Below are 21,461 nucleotides of genomic sequence, written 5' to 3'. Positions count from 1 at the left end.
AGAACATAGGTCAAGAACCCCAGGCCCAGTGGGACATCTATGACAAAGAGTCACCCAGCCTCTCCTCGGCAGAGGAATCTCCCCTCCTTTCCCTGGAAGGGGTGAGCATCGGGTCAGGTGCAAATGCTGTCAGACGGCATCAGCTGGTTTTGCTTAATATTTTCTGTGGCAGGGAGGGGGAGTTACCCCAAATGACTACGAGGTAAAAACAAAAGGCATAAAGAGAGACACATCGGGCTTCTGCTAACACAGAAAGTGTTCTCAATATTCCTATGTACATGGGGCCTCTCCTTCTGTCGCTGACCTCCTTGAGTCATGGGGCTGGTGGGTCAAGGGGCACCCACAGTTTTCTGACTTCTCCAGCCAAACTCTCAATGTTTTCCAGAATGGCTGGACCAATCCACAGCTCTCCCTACAGGGCCCCAATTCCATTTGAGGCCAGCCAAATTGCGGACAAGCTTTTCCTTACTTTGGTCCTACAACAGGCCTCCTGGACACCCTCCCCACCTTGCTCCAACGTCTGCCGCCAAGCAAGAATGAACATAAACTCTCTTAATGAAAGCACAAATAACCAGATATTATATGTTAAAGTCATGTGGCTTCTTAGAATCTTTTCATTTACTTCCATCTTTCCCAGAGAGGTCCAGACTCCAGAGGGCTACTCACCCCACAGGCCTTGCCTTGAAAGTCAGGGGGTACTTTTCAATGGCCATGGAGCCGACGGTGGGCGGTGGGGCTTTGTTCAGAATGAGCTTTGCCAGGATGGCCAAAGCCTCGTCTCTGGCAGCGTCATCATCAGCTAAGAAGCAGCTCTCAACATACTCCAAGAAAGTTGGCAGGAAAAGCTAAAAGAAACAGAGAGAAGCCCCCAAAGGAATCAGCTGGGGGACAATGCTAAGGGACATTTATCTCTTCAGACTGGGGCTCAAGTTTCAACTCTGCCCTTATCCCCAGTATGGTTAGGGCATGTCCCTTAACCCCTCTGCACCTCAGTTTCCTCCTCTGTAAAATGAGGGGGTTGGCCAAGAGAGAGAGGGCCTCTAAGGTCTCTCTCAATGGCTAAGCTATGATCCTACCACACCATGCTAGCTAAACACCCAAAGGAATTCAAAAAACTCAGGCTATCCATCCTACACTTCCCCCACTGGGACCCTGGACCCAGCCCCTGGAACACCCTGGCCTCTGACAGCCCAGAACCATGCCTTTCTCAGGCTTCCCAGCCCCTCCCTGCTTCACAGGACCCTTTATGCCCCGGCTTCCCCCTTTAATATAGAAGTACCCTGAGGGCAAGGGCTGTCCTGCCTGTATTCATATCCCCGTCATTTAGCACAGTGCCTGGCATGTGGTATCGATCTAAAAAGATCCGCTTTAATAACTGTCCATTGGTGAATCACCTTTACCTGCTCTGCAAGGTGCTAGGTGCCTCAGCTATGGATTTAGCACAGAGCCCAGCATATAGTAGGCCCTTAATAAATGCCCAGTGTTTGACTGACTAAATTAAAGAAGGCCTGGTAAACAGCAAAGGAGAGAAGGATGGACATGGGCATGGACAGCCGGACTGTCAGAAACCAGCCTAATCAGGTCCTCTTCTTCCCACCACATGCCTTGACCCCGCCCTGCTTGGGAACTATGAGCACAATCAGAGGCTGAGCAAAGGCTTTCCACCAGGCACGTTGAAGGGAGGTAAGGCCGACATTCAGACCAACACACTACGAACACCCCTTGTGCACACAGCAGGGGCGCTTCACCTTGTTTGTGCCTGGGACTCCTCGGGCACTCAGTCTGGTGAAGCCTATGGACTCCTCAGAATCACATTTAAATGCATATAAAATCACAAAAGGTTTACAAAGGAAACTCAACATAAGAAAAAATAAAGGTGTCTTTTTTTTCCTTCCAAATTCACTGGCCCCATAAACTGTGTCTACAGACCCCAAGTTAAGAACACCTGCTCTAAACTTTATACTTGCATTACCTGTTCAAATTGTTTCATGGCAAACACGCCTCTGGAGAAATCAAAAATCAAACGCCTTTCAAATCCACTTTCAAAAGTCTGCAGAACATAAATAGAGAGTGAGAGACATGAACCAAAGTGCCCAGGGCACGCTCCCGTGAATGATGTGAGTAGAGATGGCATGTACTCTGACTGGTTCATCCAGGTGACTGATGACCAGATCCCACAGGAGAGTGGAAAGAACTAGTCAAAGGATGCAGGGTTCAAATCCCAGCTCTGCCAAAAAGCCCCCGTGTGACCCCTGAAAAGTGGGTTCTCCTGCCTGGCCCTGGTTCCTCATCTAACAGAGGAGGGGGGGTTAATGAGATGGTCTGTGAGGTCCCTTCGGGCCTTCAGTCTCTGACCTGCTGACAGCAGATGAAGGGGAGCCATCTGCTGATGCCACAAAGGGGACTCTATGGACAACGGTTCTTAGGGAATCACTGTTCCCCCATCCTCAGTACTCAGTCTGGAGAAGCCTATCTGAGCCCTTCTCAAAATCATACACTTAAATGCATAAAATAAATCACAGGGGATTCCACAGGAAACCAAGTGTTACTGAAATCAAATTGTTCACAGACCCCAGGTCAGGAACTGGGTTGTATGCCATTAGATATCCCCCTACAGCCAGAGAAAGGCCCATGTACAAAACCATAGCCTCTGAGCCTCAAGACGGGGCCAACTGCCAGAGTCCTGCTCTTTTGGCCAGACTTTGCAGCCGCTGGCTTCCCAAGTGCTTGTGCTTAAGCAACTTCATTAGTGAGGGGCTGGAGAAGATTCAGGCTGAGTCAGAAAAGGGTAGGTAGGAGGGGGCACTGCTGTGAACTCTAGAAAATGAGAGGAGGCAGGCTGAGCAGAAGGCGCCTGACTGCCTGGCTGTTCTCCGTCAATGCCATCAGGTCAGCCCACAGCCCTGGGGGCCACCCTCCACCCCAGCCAGCCCGAGTCTAAGCAAGAGGTGGGAAGAGCGCCGCTGACGGGCTCAGGGAGACCTGCTAGGTTATGGCCCTGTGCAAGCGACCCGACTTCTCAGAGCCGCAGGATGTACTCTCAGGCCATAAGCTATAGAAGGGGAGCCCATCTGCACTAATGGAGGACGTCCCCACAGATGAGATCACACCCACATCTTACTCCCCACCCACAGAAGCAGCTGGACCCACGGTGCCCCTCTGGGACACGGTACACTAGGCGATACAGGTGGTATGTGAGTCATCCACAATGTCTCCCGTGGTACAAAAGGCAACAATCCTAGAGTCAGAGGACTTGCATTAAAATCCCAGGCCCCTCAGCTGCAAGACCAGGGGCGTCTCATGGTCCTAGTCAGCAACTGAGCCTCCCAGGGCAGTCTCTGAGATCTCTGCAAGGCTCTGGCCCAGACTCCCCGGCCCATTACCTTTTGCACAGTTTTCCGGATAAGGGCCTCTGGCAAAGAAACATTTTCCCCCAAGACTAATGCAGAAATCACCTCAAGGAGGGTCTTATGGCAAGATGTGGAGAGACCAGAGATGTCGAATGTTTGCAGTATTATCTGTAAGACCAGAGAACAGATTAGGCTGGTACTCGGGGCCCCTGATGGCTCATCCACGGACGGGACGGGGGCTGGAGACTCACCGTACAAACTGCTTCAGGCTGTGCCACTTTGGAGCCACTGGCATGTCTCACGAGGATAAGGTAGGTCTGCAGCAGCCTTTCCATTTGGTCTGAACCGCCCGGGCTGTGAGGCTTGGACATTTTGTCCTGGAGCTCCAGGAGCGATTCCTGTCAAGGAGAGCACAGGATAAGGGCTGGCAGGGAGCTCCCCATTGGCCACAAGCTCTTTGCTTAGGAGAATGTATGTGAAGCAGGTACTCTGGAGGCCTGCACTTAGCACAAGGCTGGGCACAGAGCAGGTACTTAATAAATGTTTATTAGCTGATTATTGATTAAGATACCCTTAAAACAGCCCTTTGGCTTTTAAAAAATTTGGCTTTAGAAAAATAAGATTTATTTAACAATCGTCAGCACGACTGATAAAAACTGCTACTACCTAAGGAAACAATAACTCAATCACCAGTTGTGCAGAATCATCTTTCTGTCTGGCCTTGTGATTTCACTGGAACGGGAAGTTCTTGATGAGAAAATTCCCTCTACCAACGCTGATCTCAGCACTTGCCTGAAATTTATAGTCTTATTGCAAGCTGCCTGGGATTAATGACTTGTGCAAGGTCAAAAAGCAATGTGTCAGGGGCATGACTCAAATCCAGGTCCGAGGCCAGCTCTCTCTCCTATGCTACTTCTCCTCAAGTAGTAATACATCACAGAATTCCTCCCAACCAAAGACTTACCTGCAAACATTCCCAAAACATTCCAAAATGGTCCTTGTAGACAAAGGCAGCTGAAGACTTTACCATCTGCCTGAGAGCCTCAGCCACCAGCTCCCATGGTAGCTGGGCTTTGGTCTCAGTAACTGGGCCGAGCTTCCTTAGAATTATCTTGATGGCCTGGGGAAAGCCAAGAGGGAGGTTACATTAATACTTTAGCCCTTGTTTCCAAAGTTTACATAATAATAGCTTACAATAGGTAACATTCATCAGCACTTTAAGGTTGGTAAAGCCATCCACAAATATCTAATCTTAATCCTGGGAGAGAGGCGCTATTATGACCATTTTACAGACGAGGGAACTGAAGCAGACCAAACTGCCTGTGCCCAGAATCACACAGCAAATCTGAGTCTGAGGCTGGATTTGCACTCAGGTCCTCTCCTGATTCCAGGCCCAGGGCTCCGTCCACCGGGCCACCTTGTGCCACCGGCTGCCTGCTCACAGCTGTTGTTGTTATTCATTCAGTCAGTCATGTCTGGCTCTTCAGGACCCCCTGGACTACAGCACGACAGGCCTTTCCATCCTCCGCTGTCTCCTGAAGTCGTCCAAGCTCACGTTTGTGGCTTCCATGACACCATTTCTCCATCTCATCCTCTGCCGTCCCCTTTTCCTTTTTGCCTTCCATCTTTCCCAGCATCAGGGTCTCTCCAAAGTGCCCCCTCTTCTCTTTATTGGCCAAAGCTTCAGTTTCAGAGCTGGACTTTGCAGTGAATAGCCTGAATTACTTTCTTTAAATACTGATCTGATCTCCTTATCATCCAAGGGACAGTAAGAGTCTCTCTAGCGCCACAACTGGAAAGTGTCGATTCTGCCTTTCACAGCCACATGTTGCTACTGGAAAAAACCATAACTTCAACTACACAGATCTTTGTCAGCAAGGTGACGTCTCTGCTTTTTAGTGCGCTGTCCAGATCTGCCATAGCTTTCCTTCCAAAGAACAAGTGTCTTTTAATTTCATGGCTGTGGTCACTGTCTGCAGTGATCTTTGAGCCCAAGAATATAAAATCTGATGCTGTTTCCATTTATTCTCCCTCTGTTTGCCAGGAAGTGATGGGGCCAGTTACCAAGATCTTAGATTTTTTTGAAGTAAGGCTTCAAACCACACTCCAAACATGACTGAAAATGTTTCAGCTTTGATGTTCATGTTCAAGGAATAGACAAAGCAGTTTTTATTTTATTTATCTCATCTACCCTCATGCGGGGGAATTTGCAATGTGGGTTGTTTTTGTTGTTGTTGTTGTTGTTTTTTGCATGAGGCAATTGGGGTTAAATAACTTGTCCAGGGTCACACAGCTAGTGAGTGTTATGTGTCTGAGGCCAGATTTGAACTCAGGTCCTCCTGACTCTAGGGCTACTGCTCTATCCACTGTACCACCTAGCTGCCCTGACAAAGCAGTTATTAGAGGAACAGAATGAACAGGTTTTAGAGGAACAAAGTAAGTTTTAGAGGATAAAATACATTTTAGAAATCAGACACCGGAGGCTCAAAAGATGAACAGACCAAGAGTACAAAAAGCCACCAGTGACCTGCCCATAAAAAGGAGCCTGAGAAGCAAACTGGTTAGAGGGCCAACTGTGGAGTCAGAGAGGCCTGGGTTCCAGTCCGGCCCCTACCTCTGGCAGACCCTGGCTGCGTGACCGTGGGCGACTCACTGGCCCTCTGAGTGACCCCACCAAACCCTCCAGCACTGTCAGTTTCAGAAAAGGTACTGATCTGCAATGGTGAAGAAGCATCCTCTTAGGGAGCTCCCAACATTCACGAAATCACAGATCTGGTTCCATAAATGAATGGATGAACACATGGGTGAGGACGTGAGAAGAATTTTGGTTTTTATCATAAAATTACCTACGCCACCTCACAACTGTGTTTCTGTTCAACTCTTCAGCCAGAACATCACCTCAGAATCTGGTCCCTCTCTCTCCCCCACCATCTCCAAGAGATTCCCTCAATTAACCTCTTGCAGAGAAAGGCACACAGCGTTCTGGGAGTTTGTGATGGAGCCTGGCCCTGTGGTTTCAGAGGCAGACACAGAACTACTCACACCACTGACACAAATCAGCAATTTGTCGGTAATCTGTAGTCTTGGGGAATTGCACGTGGCACTGACCGACCCAATAACAGCCGGCAATGGCGTCAAGATTCAAAATCAGGTCCTCCGGACTCCAAGGCTGGCCTTCCATCCCTTACACCAGCGGCATCAAACTCAAAGACAGATGGATCCCTGCAGGTCCTCTACTGACTTAGAAAACCACAAATTAACAATACCTATATCCTAATGTATTTTAATTTATGTTGTCAAACATTTCCCTATTGCCTTTTAATCAATGGGCTGCACTAGGGAGCAAAGGTCTACAGTTTGAGGCCTCTGGACCCCACTACAGAGCAGCTTTGGGGTTGGGGGGGGCACACAGGGGCAGGGACTGACACAACAGACATTCTTCTGATCTATGCAAAGCCTGTGGACCATAGTGGACCGTGGCTGCTGAGAACAGATCTTCTGGATTCAGGCTGGAGGAGAATGGGGGGGGGAGAAAGAGAAAGAGAGAGAGAGATATTTTGGGGGGGGTAAATGTCAACTAAGGCAAAGCAGACCAACAAACACCTTAAAGCAACACTGAGAAGTCCTTTGGAGACAGGGCTCAGGAAGGCAAGGAAGGACCCATGTTAGACCCTTTGCTTTTCCTCCTTCCCATTTCTCAAATTCTTCCAGTCACCACATCCTTAATTCCCTCTCTTTCCAAAACTAATTTATGGGTCAAGAATCATTTCTCAGTTCCCTCCCCATAAGTCTAGTAGGGAGCCAACAAATCTGAAGCAGAAATTTTTTTTATCAGTACCCCGCCTCTTTGTGGGAACAACTGGGGAAATTCCCGAAGGCATGCCCTTTGGGATTTGAGGCAAAGAGCCAAAATTCTTTAGAAAAAAAGAGGAAAAAAGGATCCAACCAACAGCAGGGTAAAGGACCAAGAGGAAGGCCAAAGGTGAGAGCCGGGGAGAAGAGCCAATTCCCAGAGCAAGCAATTGAAGTGATCACCCCAGAATGGTATCAGGAAGGACAGGAACAGATCCAAGAGGAAGGGGGTGTAATAGCCAAAGACAACTCCCCCCCAGCTCACCTCTCCTCTCACACCCCCCACTACCCCTCAAGTCATTCTTTACTGCCTTTCATTCCGCCATCCAACCCCTTCCCCTCCCTTATTTACCTTGGATGCACAGGAATGGAACATATTTCTGACTCCTTTGCACATTTCAAAAAGTAACTGTCCAACACCTTCCACTTTTGTGGGATGTTTGCCAAGGTCAAGAAACATTAAATTAAACAGGCTGTCTTGATCCGAAACCTATAGAAAAATCCCAGAAGAATGTCATTCACAGCTTTTAAAATGTCAAACGTATAACCAGTCATCTTATTTGCTTTCTGTTTATTTGTAAACTGTTACAGGTATATTTAATGCAGGGAAAAAAAAACATTTAAACGTAATAAAAATGATCTCAAACTGCTATAACTAAGTATACATACCTTGTATAAACACTGACCAAAAGACTTGTGACCCAAATATTAACTCATCATATAAGGTAATACTCTGCCTCTCAAAAGAAATTACACTGACTCACCCTTACATATGATTTATAAACTACAATGAGGAGAAACACACCCACAATTTTACTCTTTCATTACAAATACTAACCAGCGAATGAGTTCACGTCTATCATCACCTGTCAAAGTCACTACAAATCTCCTTATCTCACAATCAATCAATAAGCATTGATTAAGTGCTCACCACATGGCACAAGGTGTTCTAAGGACTAGGGACACAAATACAGCCCATGAAACCATCCCTTCTCTCTAGGAGCCAAAGCTGTCCCCTCCAGCCCACCACCCACGCCCACTAGCGAGGCCCAGCCCAGAAACTGGACGTCAGAGCTTTCCTGTGCCTCCCACTCCCCTCATTCAGTGCCCTTGCGTGTGCCATCTTTCCCAAGAGAATCTAAGCCCGAAGGGAGGGCCTCACTTTCTTTTGGCTTCTATTTGTACTCCTGGCACTTAGCACAGAGCCTGGCACACAGTAAATGCCTAATAAATGCTCCATCTATCCAGCGAGTGAGCTATCAAAAGGACTATATATGACTTAAATCAAAAGCAGCCTTTCATATATATACTAAAAAAAATGCTTAATATAACCTTGGAGAAGCATGAACTTTAAACCCAAATGGTGTCACTGCATTAATAAGAAACATGAACTAAGCCCTAGGGGAAATTCAACTGAATTCTGAGGGACAAATATTTACAAAGCATCTGTAACATGCCAGTTTGTGTGCTAGGCTGAGGATGCAAAGACAAAATAAAAGGCTCTCTGCTGCGCTGACTCTCGTTCTACTCGGGCAGGGGCTCTCTAACTGCCATCTATCACCTTGTTATCTAATATTCTGACAACTGTGCTTCAGTCGCTGGTTTCCTTGGTAGACTCATGCATGTTATTTTATGTATCTGAAAACATGATTGTGAGAAGGGGTCCAGAGGCTTTCCCACAGTGATGGCCAGAGGGGTCCTGGACCCACACAGAAAGGGGAATGATGTACCTCCCCCCACATTAGGGGGCATGACACCCACCCAGAGAGATAAGGACACAAGGTGACTGGAGGGTGAAGGAGACATAAGGACAAAGGTAGACTGGAAGACGCTGAAGGGTAAGGGCTCTCTGTGTTTGCATCCCCACACACTGGTCGGTGCCCTGTACACACCGCAGGCACCTGTGATCTCATCCATGAGGGCGTCCCCAACAATGCCTGCCTGTGGTGTGTCCTCTCCTCCGTGTCCTCCCCTCTACTGCCCTGCGGGCTGCAGCCTTCCTCCTATTCTCTTTATGTGCCTAGAGACCAGTAGAGAACACTGCTGCCCCATCAACTCCTCACTCTTGCTCTCTGCCCACTCTAGTTTTCCCCTGGTCGACGGCAGCTCTTTCTGCTAAGTCAGTCCTCGTCCATACGTGACGTGCTGCAGCCTGCCCATGCTGTGTGGGTTTAAACTGAACTGAGAGCAGAGACAGGTTACAGAAACTGCTTCTACTCTGCAAAGCCTACTCTACTCTGTGAATAAGCAATTTCATAGACACTTTTAAGAAAATACAGGGCTTACCTTTCTCATCAAAAATGTAAAGCTTTCTGCTGCAAAATTCCTTATATGTAGTTTGTGGTGAGCCAGGAGCGTACTGTATAAACTGGAAGGGAAGTGGGAGATATTCAATAACCAAGCGCCTATTCGATACACCAGGCATGGCTTCAACAGTGACCTAACACGCAGAGGCCCCCAACGAGAGGGCCTTTTTATTCCTCTCATGAGTGACTTCACACAGCCCTCCCTCACTCAAATCGAACTCAGCTGCAAATCATGTCATCATCTCCCTGATGGCATGGTCCTCTCTGACAACGAAGGACAAAACACACATGCTCATTGGGGAAACCAGAAATACACATGTTCAGTCATGGCAGACAAGTGAGAAAACCAAGCACACAGAAAAGCAATGTTACACAATCTCATGAAGGTTTCATTAAGGAATTGTTTTGAATTCCTGCCTGGCTGTGTTCAGGAGGCAAGGAGGGCTGGAAGCCCTCTGTGAGTGTGGGCCTGCTGCGGATTCTGTGTCTGTTGGGTCTACTATCCCTGCCCGTTGGTGAAGGCCTAAAGGAGAAGGCTATGACCCCCATGGGCTCAGAAAGGTCGGAATACTGAGTCCTGCAGGAGCTGGGATTCATGCCTTGGCCCCCGAGGCACAGACTCGTCCAGCAGTGGCCCAAAAGTGAACTTGGTGGGGTGAATGTCTTACAGCAAATGCTCTAAGTGTCCTCCCTTTCCCCAAGGACTGAGGATGACCCTGATTCCCATCCTCTGGTTCAGGAGAAAGCTGTCTGTAATATATCTCGATATCTTTGTGTATAACTACATATCTTTGCTTTGTAGTACATCTATATAATCAATATCCTTTTATAAAAGCTAATTCTTAGTGGTTAAATCAAAGTGGGGTGCTAATCACTGGCAGTTAATGCTGGAGAGAACACAGCACAACGGAGGTTCAAGCCGACAGCACTGAGAAGTGACATCTCCAACCTTCCAGGGAATACCCTCAGAACACAGAGGAGGAAAAGAGCCTTGCTTAGGGGCTCCATCTGACCAGGAATGTGACAGTTGTGATGAGGACCCTCAGAGCTTATAAGGCAACATCAGAATTTAGAAGAATCAGCTGGGTTTGTTTGTTTTTTTAAATTTACAGCAAAATGTACTGTTACATGCTGAAAGGGAGAGGAGAGGGGATTTGAACAGTTAATTAAAGGAGGTAATAGGAAATAAAGCTAAAAAGGTAGCCTGGGGACAGACAAAACAAAAGAGGAAGTTACCTGTATATATTTGGCATGTCCTTGACCATAAGTTTCCATAGGTATTTGTAAAGGTAAGAGAGGGAGGTAAAAGCCCACTCCAACAACTCAGTGTCCTGGGTCTCTAGAATCGCGGTAATGGCCAGGAAAAAATCTTTAAAATTTGGATAGAAGTCGGTCTGAAGATCCCGAGCCAACTGAACCACCAGGCTGCATTGGAAATAACAAAAAGGCATTAATGATGTTCAAAGACTCAGACTCCAAGTATCTCGCAGTATCTGGAGCATAAGCAGTATGGTGAAAGGGGATGGAGGATGGCCTCGTGGTCAGAAAGACCTGCATCTGTGACCCCTGGCATGCCACTAACCGCTCAGGGCCCTAAGAAACTAAGACTGTAAATTGCAGAGATGGACCGATTTGCGTTGGTAGAGGAAAATCTGGCCTCATCTCCTTATTTCCATGAAATTGCAGGCCTGACCCCCTCCACTCCCCGCTGAGGCCCAGAAAAATAAAGTTAAAAGGGGAGGGGGGGAGGAGAAATATGAGAACATCTTTCAAATATCAAAGCATTTACAAATTAGTGCTTAATCAGACATGAAAAAGATTCCTTCTGTCCTTAGGGTCTGACAAAAAAATAAACAATGGATCAGACAAGGGCTGCTTTTTCTATCAATATCAAGAGAAAATATTGTTAATCCAGTAATTTTATCATACAGAAATAGGGGGAGTTGGAGGGGTTTTTTTAAAGCTCTCTCCTCCCATAAAGACACATACATACATACACACACACACACACACACACACACAGAGCTATGTTATAATGTACTGTATATAAAATAAAATATATGTAATTATAATATAAATGCATTATGTTCAGCACCACAGTATGTCAATGCTTCATATAAATGACATCCATTTTAATATTCAAATAGCACATGTTAAAGTGCAGATTCTTCTTGTTTGTGACTCATAAACCACTGACAATTCTGTCATACTTCAAGGATCTGTGATTTTGTAGGTCATAGGATCACAGAGGGCCTGTAGCACCTGCTAGGACATTGGCACAGCCTTTCAGAACCCACAGTCAGCTTGAAAACCTGAGGAAGGCTAACTGAGCAGAAGGCCTTGGTCGTTAAGTCACCACGTCCCATCCATCCCCATCAGAAGGCAGGGCCTACTTCACACAGTAGGCCTTCCCAAGGGAGGCAGGCGGCCCCTCACACGCTCCAGTGGGACGACCTCTCTCTTGAATGGGCAGTCACACTATGGGGCCTTCACCCAAGGGCCTGCAACTTACTCCAGTAGCGGCTGATAGGCCAGGCTGTGCTTGATCTGCAGATGGGTCTTCAAGCTCAGGACAATCTCACTCTGATGGTAAACCAGCTGATTGAACGACTGACACTTGCCGACAACTTCTTTGTAAAATTTTCCTAAAAAGAGGGAGGAGAAGAAATTACTCTCGTTATTATATAGTAATACAGAAGTTTCTTGGTTAACGGAGAAAACATTCAAAACCACAACTGGTGAATATATTAGTAAACTTCAACAGGACGTACCAAAATGCTCTGTGAGGTTCAACTCTCTCCATTTCTGCAGTCCTTCATAAAAGTAGGTTTCCACCTCCTATAAAACCAAGACACTGCACTAGTTAACAAGCCAAGTGAAAACTCTCTGATAAACCACAAGCACATTTCTCTGGTTCCTCTCATTAGGTCTAATCCTTCTTTACATCATGACTAATGTAAAAATATGCTTAACATTAATGTGTAAGTAGAGCCTATATCAGATTGCATACAGTCTTGGGAAGAGGGGAGGCGAGAAAGGGGGAGAAAATTTAAAACTCAAAATCTTAAGGAAGTGAATGCTGAAAACTAAAAATTAATTAATTTAAAAATATTTATTGAAAGAAGAAAAAAAGGACAGTTAGTGATATAACAAAGTATAAAACAAGGATGAATTGAAAGGGATTTACACCTTAGGCAAGTCTTTCAAAATTGCAAATTCCTTTTTTGTTTATTTTAAAAATACAAAACTGGCTATTCAGGAAAACTTTAGAGCAGCTAAGTATCATGAGTTACTATTACCTCTGTACTGAGATTTAATCCATATAATACTTTAATTGGCATAATTTAATTTTAATAAAAATTTCCTAGTCAACCTCTTTTCTATCTACTGGCTCTTTCCCTGTTGCTTTCAAATATGCCCAGAGTTGCTCTTTCCTTGAAAAACCCTCACTAGACCCTTCTGTCCCCTCAAATGATGATCCTCTACCTTTCTTCCTTTTCTCAGCCAAAGCACTCATCACCTCCACTTCCTCTCTCACTCCTGACCCATCCCTCCACTGAAACTGTCCTAGCCAAAGTTACCAATGATTTCTTAACTGCCAAATCGGGCGGTTTCCTCTCAGTCCTCATCCATCTCTTCCCCCCACCCCCACCCCCCATCAGCTCCCATGGGTTTAACTGTCAGCCCTATGCAGATGATGTAGACAATTGTGGGACTTCCCACCATGACCACCACCCCCAGGGGAGTCAAGCTGCCCAGCTCCCATACATCCATGTACTCCCCCGAAACTCTATGATTTGCCCCACACCCGACCACGATCACAAAATCCAATGAGCAAGTCTAGTAAGGCACTTCTTTCACCACAGACCTGTTTGGAAAATCAGCCAGGCCCCCTAGCCAGCAAGGCCAGTGCAGGATAACCTCCCAGCAACACCACAGACTGGACACATGCAGCCTGTAAGTGTTTAGGTCCTGAGACAGCAAGGGTGGAGGGCTCCCCAGAGAAAGCCCCAAGCTGAAGACCTTGCAAGCTCCCAAGGGGCTCAGCAGCCCTCAGACCAGAAGAGCCCAGCCAGGGGCGCTGAGGTCCCCAACACTCTGATCTGAGACACTCCAAACCTTAACAATCCACCGGATCCAAACCACAGGACATGAAGGTCAATCAGTCAGTCAGTCAATAAACATTTATTAAGTGCCTACTGCGTACCAAACACTGTGCTAAGCTCTGGGGACACACAAAGGCCAATCTAACCGGCAGGCAGGACAAGAACCCAAGGGATTGAGGAGAAGACCGAGCCTAATGAGGAGCTACAACTGAAGGGAGGAGTAAATCAAAGAAAACACCATCTAGTAAGAACAATTATTGCAAATCTAACTCCGGAACAGCTGTCAGCAGAGACCGAAAGGAAAAAATGGATTTTCTACAAGGAACATGTGAATAACTAGAAGAAACGAAACAAGACAAAACAAGGTAAAAAAAACCTCTTAGGAAGGGGGGCAGCCAGGTGGCACAAGTGGATAGAGCTCCAGCCTTAGAGTCAGAAGGACCTGAGTTCAAATGTGACCTCAGACACTTGACACTTACTAACTGTTTGACCCTGGGCAAGTCACTTAACCCCAACTGCCTCACCAAAAAGCAAAAAAAAAAAAAAAAAAGAAAAGGCTCTGAAGGAAAAGTAGCTTAGAAGACTAAGTGGTAAGCTCTCCCCAAGAAATGGAATCCCTGAAAATCAAAATGGATCAAACAGAAGTCAGTAATTCCCTAAGAACAAGAAATATCAGCATAAAATCAAGAAATGGAAAAAAAACATTAAAAAAGTAAAATATCTAATATCAACCTGGAAAACAGATTAAGAAGAGATAAATCATTAAACTCCCTAAAAGCCATGTGCAAAAAGCAAAACAAAAAACAACCAAAACCAGACACTATATTTCAAGAAATCATAAATGGAAACTGTCTAGATCTATTAGAACTGGAAGGCAAGGAAAAGATAAAAAGAAATCACTAATCACCTCCCGAAAAGAAGCTCCAAAGGAGTATCATGGCCAACACCCAAGCTCCCAAGTCAAAGAAAACCTTACAAACACCTAAAGACAGGATGCTGTTCAGGTACGGAATTAATGAGGATCACATAGGACCTAGCAGCTTCTAGTAAAAAGGAGAGAATTCAGAATACAACATTCCAAAAAAGAAAAGATACCAGCTTATAAACAAGAATAAATTATCCTGAAAGACAGAATATTATCTAATGGACCTCTCCAGAGGGCAGAGGAATAGACCTTCAATAGAAACATTGCTGAAATACAAACTCAAAGGTCGCGAGAAACGTACGAGAGTAAATTCATGAGAGCGATTAGGAGCAACTGCTGATGATGTAGCACCAACCTTCTAACAAGGAGGAGCAAGTATCCCTGCAGAGGGGCCCGAGGGAGGCAGTGGGCCGGTGCTGTTCCAAGAGTCTGAAGATGGGGAAAGAAGGAAAGTTTGTAAAAGGTGTAGGAAGAAGAAGGTGGGACTTGTCATTTCTCCTAAGAGGGACGCAAACCTAGAGATGGGGCTGTGGGGTGAGGCACGCAGATGAACCTCACTCTTATCTGAAGAGGACACAGGAGGGTCTGTATCAAAAGACAAGCAGTTCTGCGCAGAAACACGTCAAACGGAAAGGGGAAACGAGTAGGAAAGGGAGACTGAGAGGGTAGATTAGAGGGAAGAGTCACAAGCAAAAGAGCTCTCCTGATCCTGAAGGGAGAGAAAAGGAGGGAGGTAAAGAAGGGCTAACAACAAAGAAAAGAGCTAGACTCTAAGGGGATAACCAACTGTGTTGTGATGACAAGGATTTTAGAAACCCATGCATAGTATGAACTGACAGACTGAAGTGAACAGAACCAGGAGGATAATTTGCACAGGGACAATAACATTGTAAAGACAAACTCTAAAAGGCTTAAGCATGTCCAACCATGTGTCTGCAGGACCGATGATGAGGCCTGTTAAGCCACTTCTTGGCAGAGAGGCGATGGACACAAGGGGCAGAAGACATAACTGCGGACATGGCCACTGTGTGGGTTCATTCTGCCTGAATATACTTTGGTTTACACTTACACACACACACACACACACACACATACACACGCTTTTTTTTTCCATTTTGGAGGGAACGAGAGTAATGTCAACAATAGGGGACCACTGTAATGTTGAAAAACACACAGTTCATTACAAAGACTTACACAAACTGACACAAACTGAAGTGAAAAGAACCAGGAGAACATTGTACACGGTAACGGCAACATGGTGAGTTAATGAACTGGGAATGATTTAGCTACCCTCGGCAATACAAAAATCCAAGACAAACCCAAAGGAATACTGACGAAGCATACTGCTTTTCACTTTCTTTCATTCTTCTTCTTTTTGTCTGAGTTTCCTTGTACAAAATGACTAAGACGGAAATGTTTTACATGCTTGTACATGTACAGCCTGTATCAGATTGCTTGCCATCCCAGGGAGGGAAGGAAAGAGAGAATTTGGAACTCAAAACTTTTTTTCAAAAAATGTTAAGAATTGTTTCAACATGTAATTGGGGAAAATAAAATATTTTTTCAAATTCACAGTTCAGAAGAAAGCACAGACAAGCAGGACAATTTTGAATTACGTTATTTTTTTTTTAAATGAAAGGAAGGAAATGGACCACTTCACATAGAATTCTCTTTTTGACGTTCTGCTATGTGTATGGAAATGATCTTTTTAGATGCTCATAATAAAAAAAAATTTTAAAGAAAATTATATGGTGCTTTTAACAATCCCGTATCAAAGGCCTCTCTCTTTGGCTTTGATTATTTTCCCAATGATATCCTCTGACTGAGATTTATGGCACACCACACAGTGGGCAGAATCAAAATCACAAAAAAGTCCAAGGAAGATGGAGAGGCCTACAAAGGCTAGGTGGGACCTAGTCCAGGCTCTGCCCCTTGCTACAAGTAGGACTCTGATCAAGTCACTTCCCTTCCTCAACTGTAAAATGAGGGAGGTGGGACTAGAGAACCCCTGGTCTGAATCCCCACAGCGACACATACTAGCTGGGGGATCACGGACAGTCACTCAGGGTTATCCTCTACCACATGGGGATAATGATACCTGTGGTACCTACACCTCAGCACTTTTGGGAGGATCGAATCACAGAATCACAGATTCTCATAGCTGGTCATCAAGTCCCATCTACCACACTGCCAACAAGCAGTCAGCCAGGCTTTGCCTGAAGGCCTCTAGTGAAGGTATTGAGAGAAACCTGGGAAGACCTGCATGAACAGATGCTGAGTGACATAAGTAAAACCAGGAGGACAATTTAGACAACCACCACAGTGATACAAAGGAAAATCACTCTGAAAGACCGAGTTGTGTCCAATTAAGACTGCCCAGGGTGGATAGCAATCATACTTCTTGCCTCCTGGTAGAGAGGATGGACTGGAGATACAGAATATGAGAAACGTCTTTGGACAAAGCTGAAGAACTGACTTGTTCTGCTTAATTGCATTTATTTGTTACAAGGAAGGATTTTTTTGGAGGAGGAAGGAAGGGAGGAAAGGAGAGGGAAGGGCTGCTATAACAATGCAAAAAAAAATCCTATCACTGAAACATTCAAAATGAAAAAATTCAGAAAATGACAGGGCATTTTGTTACTACTATGCTGAATATGCATTTTTTAAAAAAGAAATTGATGATAACAAGTTTGTGGTTTCACATAAAATATTCTTTCTTGTTCTTTGTATATTTAAAAAGTTAATACTTGTAGATAAACGCTAAATTTGTAACCAAAACAGGGAATTTTTTCAAAAAGACCACCAGTGAGAGAGAACCTGCTATCTCCTGTGCCAGTCCATTCTGTCCTGGATTAGAATTCTGTCTTGGATCAGCCATCTGGGGTCAGGCTGTGGAAGGCGTTTCTAGGGGGTTGGCATTAAAACTCAGAAAGCAAACAGCTTCCCCAAGGAGGGACAGAAGAGGGGAGCAGAAGACAGAAATCAGAGGCAGCAGCTAGGTAGCATCTTGGGGAATTTAGGTGTGAGGGGAAGAACGGACAGTAGGATCAAGTTGGGGGGTTTTTTCCTCCTTGCCTCAAACTTCCCACTCCAAAAAGGAGGTCTATACCACACTAGAAATTATTCCTCAGCCTAGTATAGTGATAGGGAGGGCCAGAAAGTCCTGGGTTCAAATGTTGCCTCTGGCACATCCTGGCTGTGTGACCCTGGCCAAGTTCCTCAACTTTTCAAAGACTCAGGAAATGAAGTCTCTGAGTTACAGAAAGTTGTAGCAGATCTGCCTCAATAGAGGGTGTTCCCACACAGGGAGTTCCCCACAACAGACAAAATCATGTAAGTTTCCAAATCAAAAAAAAAGTCAGAGAGCTGGAAGGAACGTGAATAGGTCAAACACTATGCAAGCTCTGAAACACAGTATAAAACATCGATTATAATGACCACCTTGCATTCTACTTGGTCAAAATACAATCAACCTGAAAACTCTTCCATGTACACCAATAGCAATCCATTTTTAAATGCCCTTCAAATAATGAAAAGATTTGTCACAGATGACATTTTTACCTCATCATAACTGGCAGTCCTATCAATCCGATGGATGATATCGATATTAACATTCCCGAGACGTTCAGCAAAAGTAAGAAACTGAAAACAGAAAACACGTACGACGGTTACAGACACGTCAAACCTTTAGGAAGCACACAACACCGGTTTGGGGGGCTGGGATTATATGCATGGGTTTGGTTTCACGAAGTTTATTTATCTGAAAATCCCCTCTCTTAAGGAAGGCACTGTGGTGTGGTGGACAGAGCAAGCGATTTGGATTTAGGAAGTCCCAAGTTTAAATCCACCTTGGACATTTCCTAGCTGGGTGACCCTTAACCTCTTTTAAACTCAGTTTCTTCATCTGTAAAATGGGGTTAATAACAGCACCTACCTCCCAAGTTTGTTGAGAATAAAATGAGATTATATGTGTAAAGAGTTTCGCAAACCTCAAAGCACCATGTAAATACTAGCTATTCTCATCAATAATAATCATAAAAGCTCCTACCTCCCAAGATTGAGGATAAAGTGAGATCTTTGTAAAGCACTTTACAAACCTTAAAGTACTACATAAATACTAACTTATTATCAATAATAATAATGATGATGATGATGGCACCTACCTTCCAAGATTGTTGTAAAATGAGCTATTTCTAAAGCACTTTGCAAACCTTCAAACATCATATAACTGTTATTACTAAATAACCATAAGGGCTCCTACTTTCTGAGACTGTGAGGATAAAACGAGACATTTTGTAAAGCACTTTGCGAACCTTTTCTATATAAATGTTATTAAATAATCACAAGAGCAACTGCTTCCCAAGATTGTGGGGGGGAAATGAGATAATATTGGTAAAGCATTTTGCAAACCTTAAAGCACTATATAAATGCTATTGTTATTAAATAACCATAAGAATGCCTACCTTCCAAAACTGTGAGGATAAAATGAGGCAATATTTGCAAAGCACTTTGCAGACCTCTATATAAATACTATTATTATTAAATAATCATAAGAGCTCCTAGCTCCCAAGACTGTAAAGGTAAAATGAGATAACATTTGTAGAACATTTGAAAGCCTTCTCTATATAGATGCTATTATTATTAAATAATCACAAGACCAGTTGCTTCCCAAGATTGTGGGGGTAAGATGAGATAATATTTATAGAACATTTGAAAGCCTTCTCTACATAGATGCTATTATTATTAAATAATCATAAGAGCGCCTACCTCCCAAAACTGTGGGGATAAAAATGAGATTTCTGTAAAGTACTTTGCAAACCTTAAAGCGCTATATAAATGCTATTATCAAATAACCACCAGGGATCCCTCCTCCCAAGGCTGTGTATGTGGGTAAAAGGAGGTATCGGTAAAGCACTTGGCAAACCTTGAAGCACTATACAAATACTAGCCGCTAGCTATCGCCCTCCTCAATAATGATTACTGCACCCACCTCTCCAGAGGGTGGTGACAAAATGAAGGAACACAGGCAAGGTGATTCGCCAAGCTTTACGTGCTACACGAATGCTATTATTTTCACGCTCAACGACAAACATCCCGGCCTTTGCGGTGCTTTCCCTCTTTACTATTATTTCTCATGCCTCCGGTCCGTGGCTAGCCTAGCTGGGGATTACAAGCACGTCTCCCCCGTTAGATGGGGAGTTCCCGGACCACAGGGCTGTCTCCTGGAGGCGCCTATTAGGAAGCGCGGGTTCCCAGGCTAAGGCTCCGGCCCTGGGCAGCCTGGAGGATGCGCCCCGCGCCGGTGCGGCCCCTTCCGAGGGTCCTGCCGGTAAAGGCGAAGCTCCCCGCGGGCAGGGGCACGAGGTCCCCCCGAGCAGGAGCTCCCACCTGGCTGCGTGCATAGATAACGAAAGACAGCCCAGGAGAAGGAAGGACCCGCCCCCTTAGCCAGCAGGGAGTCCGGCCCTACGGAGGGGAAACTGAGGCGGGGGAAGCCCGAAGCGCCGCCGCGCAAGGACCGGGGCACGCAGGCCCGAGCTCCAGGGCCGGCAGGGACCCTCAGGGCCGATGCTCCTGCGACCCTCCCTCATTTCAAGGGGAAGGACACGGAGGCCTGCGACTCTCCCCGCCCCCTGCTCGGGCCCAGCTGCGGCCGGAGCCCGACGGAGGCCCCGGGGGCGCCCCCAGCCTGGCCCGGCTCCCGCCCCCGGCCCCCTACCCGGCCCTGGCCTGGCCAAGGCCCCGCGCTCACCCGGTACGTGTTCTCCGACTTGTGGGCAAAGGGTTTCGGCTTCATGGCTGCGGGCGCCGGGAGGGTCCGCGGGTCCGGGAGCCGCGCTGGAGGAAGAGGGGCAGGCGAGCCTGGAGGGCGGGGGCAGCGACCGAGACCCTAACGCCGCTGGGGGTCCTCGCTCACGTGCGCGCCCCGGCTCTGGGCGCCGCCATGACCGCGCGAGAGAGGGGCGGGGCCGCGGGAGGGACGTCACGTGAGCGGGCGGAAGCTCGCGGATGGGGAGGGGCGCTTTCCCTGAGAGGGCGGGAGAAGGAAGGAGGAGAGGGGCGGGGCAGGGAGGGAGGAGGAGGGAGAGCAGAACCCGTCGTGTAGCTAGTGCAACCCCGTCATTTTACAGGCGGAGAAGCCGAGGTACAGAGCGGTTTAATTGGCCTAAAATCATGGGCCTAGATCTAGCGCTACAAGGGACCTAAGAGGCATCTAGTGCAACCCCCTCATTTTACAGATGGGGAAACTGAAGCACAGGGTGCAGAAGTGATGCACGAAGGCTCACCATAGCGGAGCTATGATATGACCCTGGTTCCCCCAGCCTCAGCCCCATAGCTCTGTACCCCAGACCAGGATGTCCTCTTTTACTTACTTTCTGTGTCAAGTATAAATCTTTTTGCTGGCCTTCTTCCTCCTGTTTTCATGTCTGTCCTTTCCCAGTATTGCTCTGCCTGCTTCCTCCATTCCAGTCACGCTAGGATTCCCTCACTCTGACCCTTTGCCCATACCTCCAGGTTTCCTTTGCAAAAGGTAAAACCCCAGCGCTTCACAGAAACCTCAAGGGACTATGGGATTATCACAAATAAATGAGTGAATGCAAAGCCTGGAGGTCATCATCTGTGGAGTTCTTTGTTAGGAGGGGTGCAGTGCAAACCCAAGCTATGGTTATACTAGAATCATGACAAGTTGGTACATCCGTAGTTATCCTGTTTCAGAATGAAAATCAAACACATTCACTCTCTTCTCTCTCTTCTCTCTCTTCTCTCTCTTCTCTCTCATCTTCTCTCTCTCTCTCTCTCTCTCTCTCTCTCTCTCTCTCTCTCTCTCCATATCCTTACCATCAGTTGCTTTGTGGTCATTATGCAAAATAATAATGGTAATGAGTTATTTTGGAAATAGCACTCTTATCTATTTTCACTA

At 46.1% G+C, this 21,461-nt stretch overlaps 1 protein-coding gene across 1 annotated transcript in view; it reads right to left on the bottom strand.

The window, feature by feature from the left end:
* Positions 1–20,523, bottom strand: part of UTP20 (UTP20 small subunit processome component) — a 100,582-nt gene extending 80,059 nt beyond the window's left edge. Inside the window, 12 exon segments of the mRNA XM_020982333.2 lie at positions 667–845; positions 1,973–2,050; positions 3,384–3,518; positions 3,602–3,748; positions 4,315–4,470; positions 7,555–7,692; positions 9,489–9,570; positions 10,745–10,933; positions 12,021–12,153; positions 12,280–12,346; positions 18,101–18,181; positions 20,292–20,523. Coding sequence (XP_020837992.1) covers positions 667–845; positions 1,973–2,050; positions 3,384–3,518; positions 3,602–3,748; positions 4,315–4,470; positions 7,555–7,692; positions 9,489–9,570; positions 10,745–10,933; positions 12,021–12,153; positions 12,280–12,346; positions 18,101–18,181; positions 20,292–20,336 — 1,430 coding nt within the window. The 5' untranslated portion in view covers positions 20,337–20,523.
* Positions 20,524–21,461: the final 938 nt, after the last annotated feature.

The sequence above is a fragment of the Phascolarctos cinereus genome, unplaced genomic scaffold, assembly GCF_003287225.1.
Source record: "Phascolarctos cinereus isolate Bilbo 61053 unplaced genomic scaffold, phaCin_HiC Scaffold_1;HRSCAF=81, whole genome shotgun sequence".
In the NCBI taxonomy this organism is placed as follows: domain Eukaryota; kingdom Metazoa; phylum Chordata; class Mammalia; order Diprotodontia; family Phascolarctidae; genus Phascolarctos; species Phascolarctos cinereus.
Note: the sequence above shows the minus strand (reverse complement) of the source record. Positions and strands in the feature narration are given on the sequence as shown.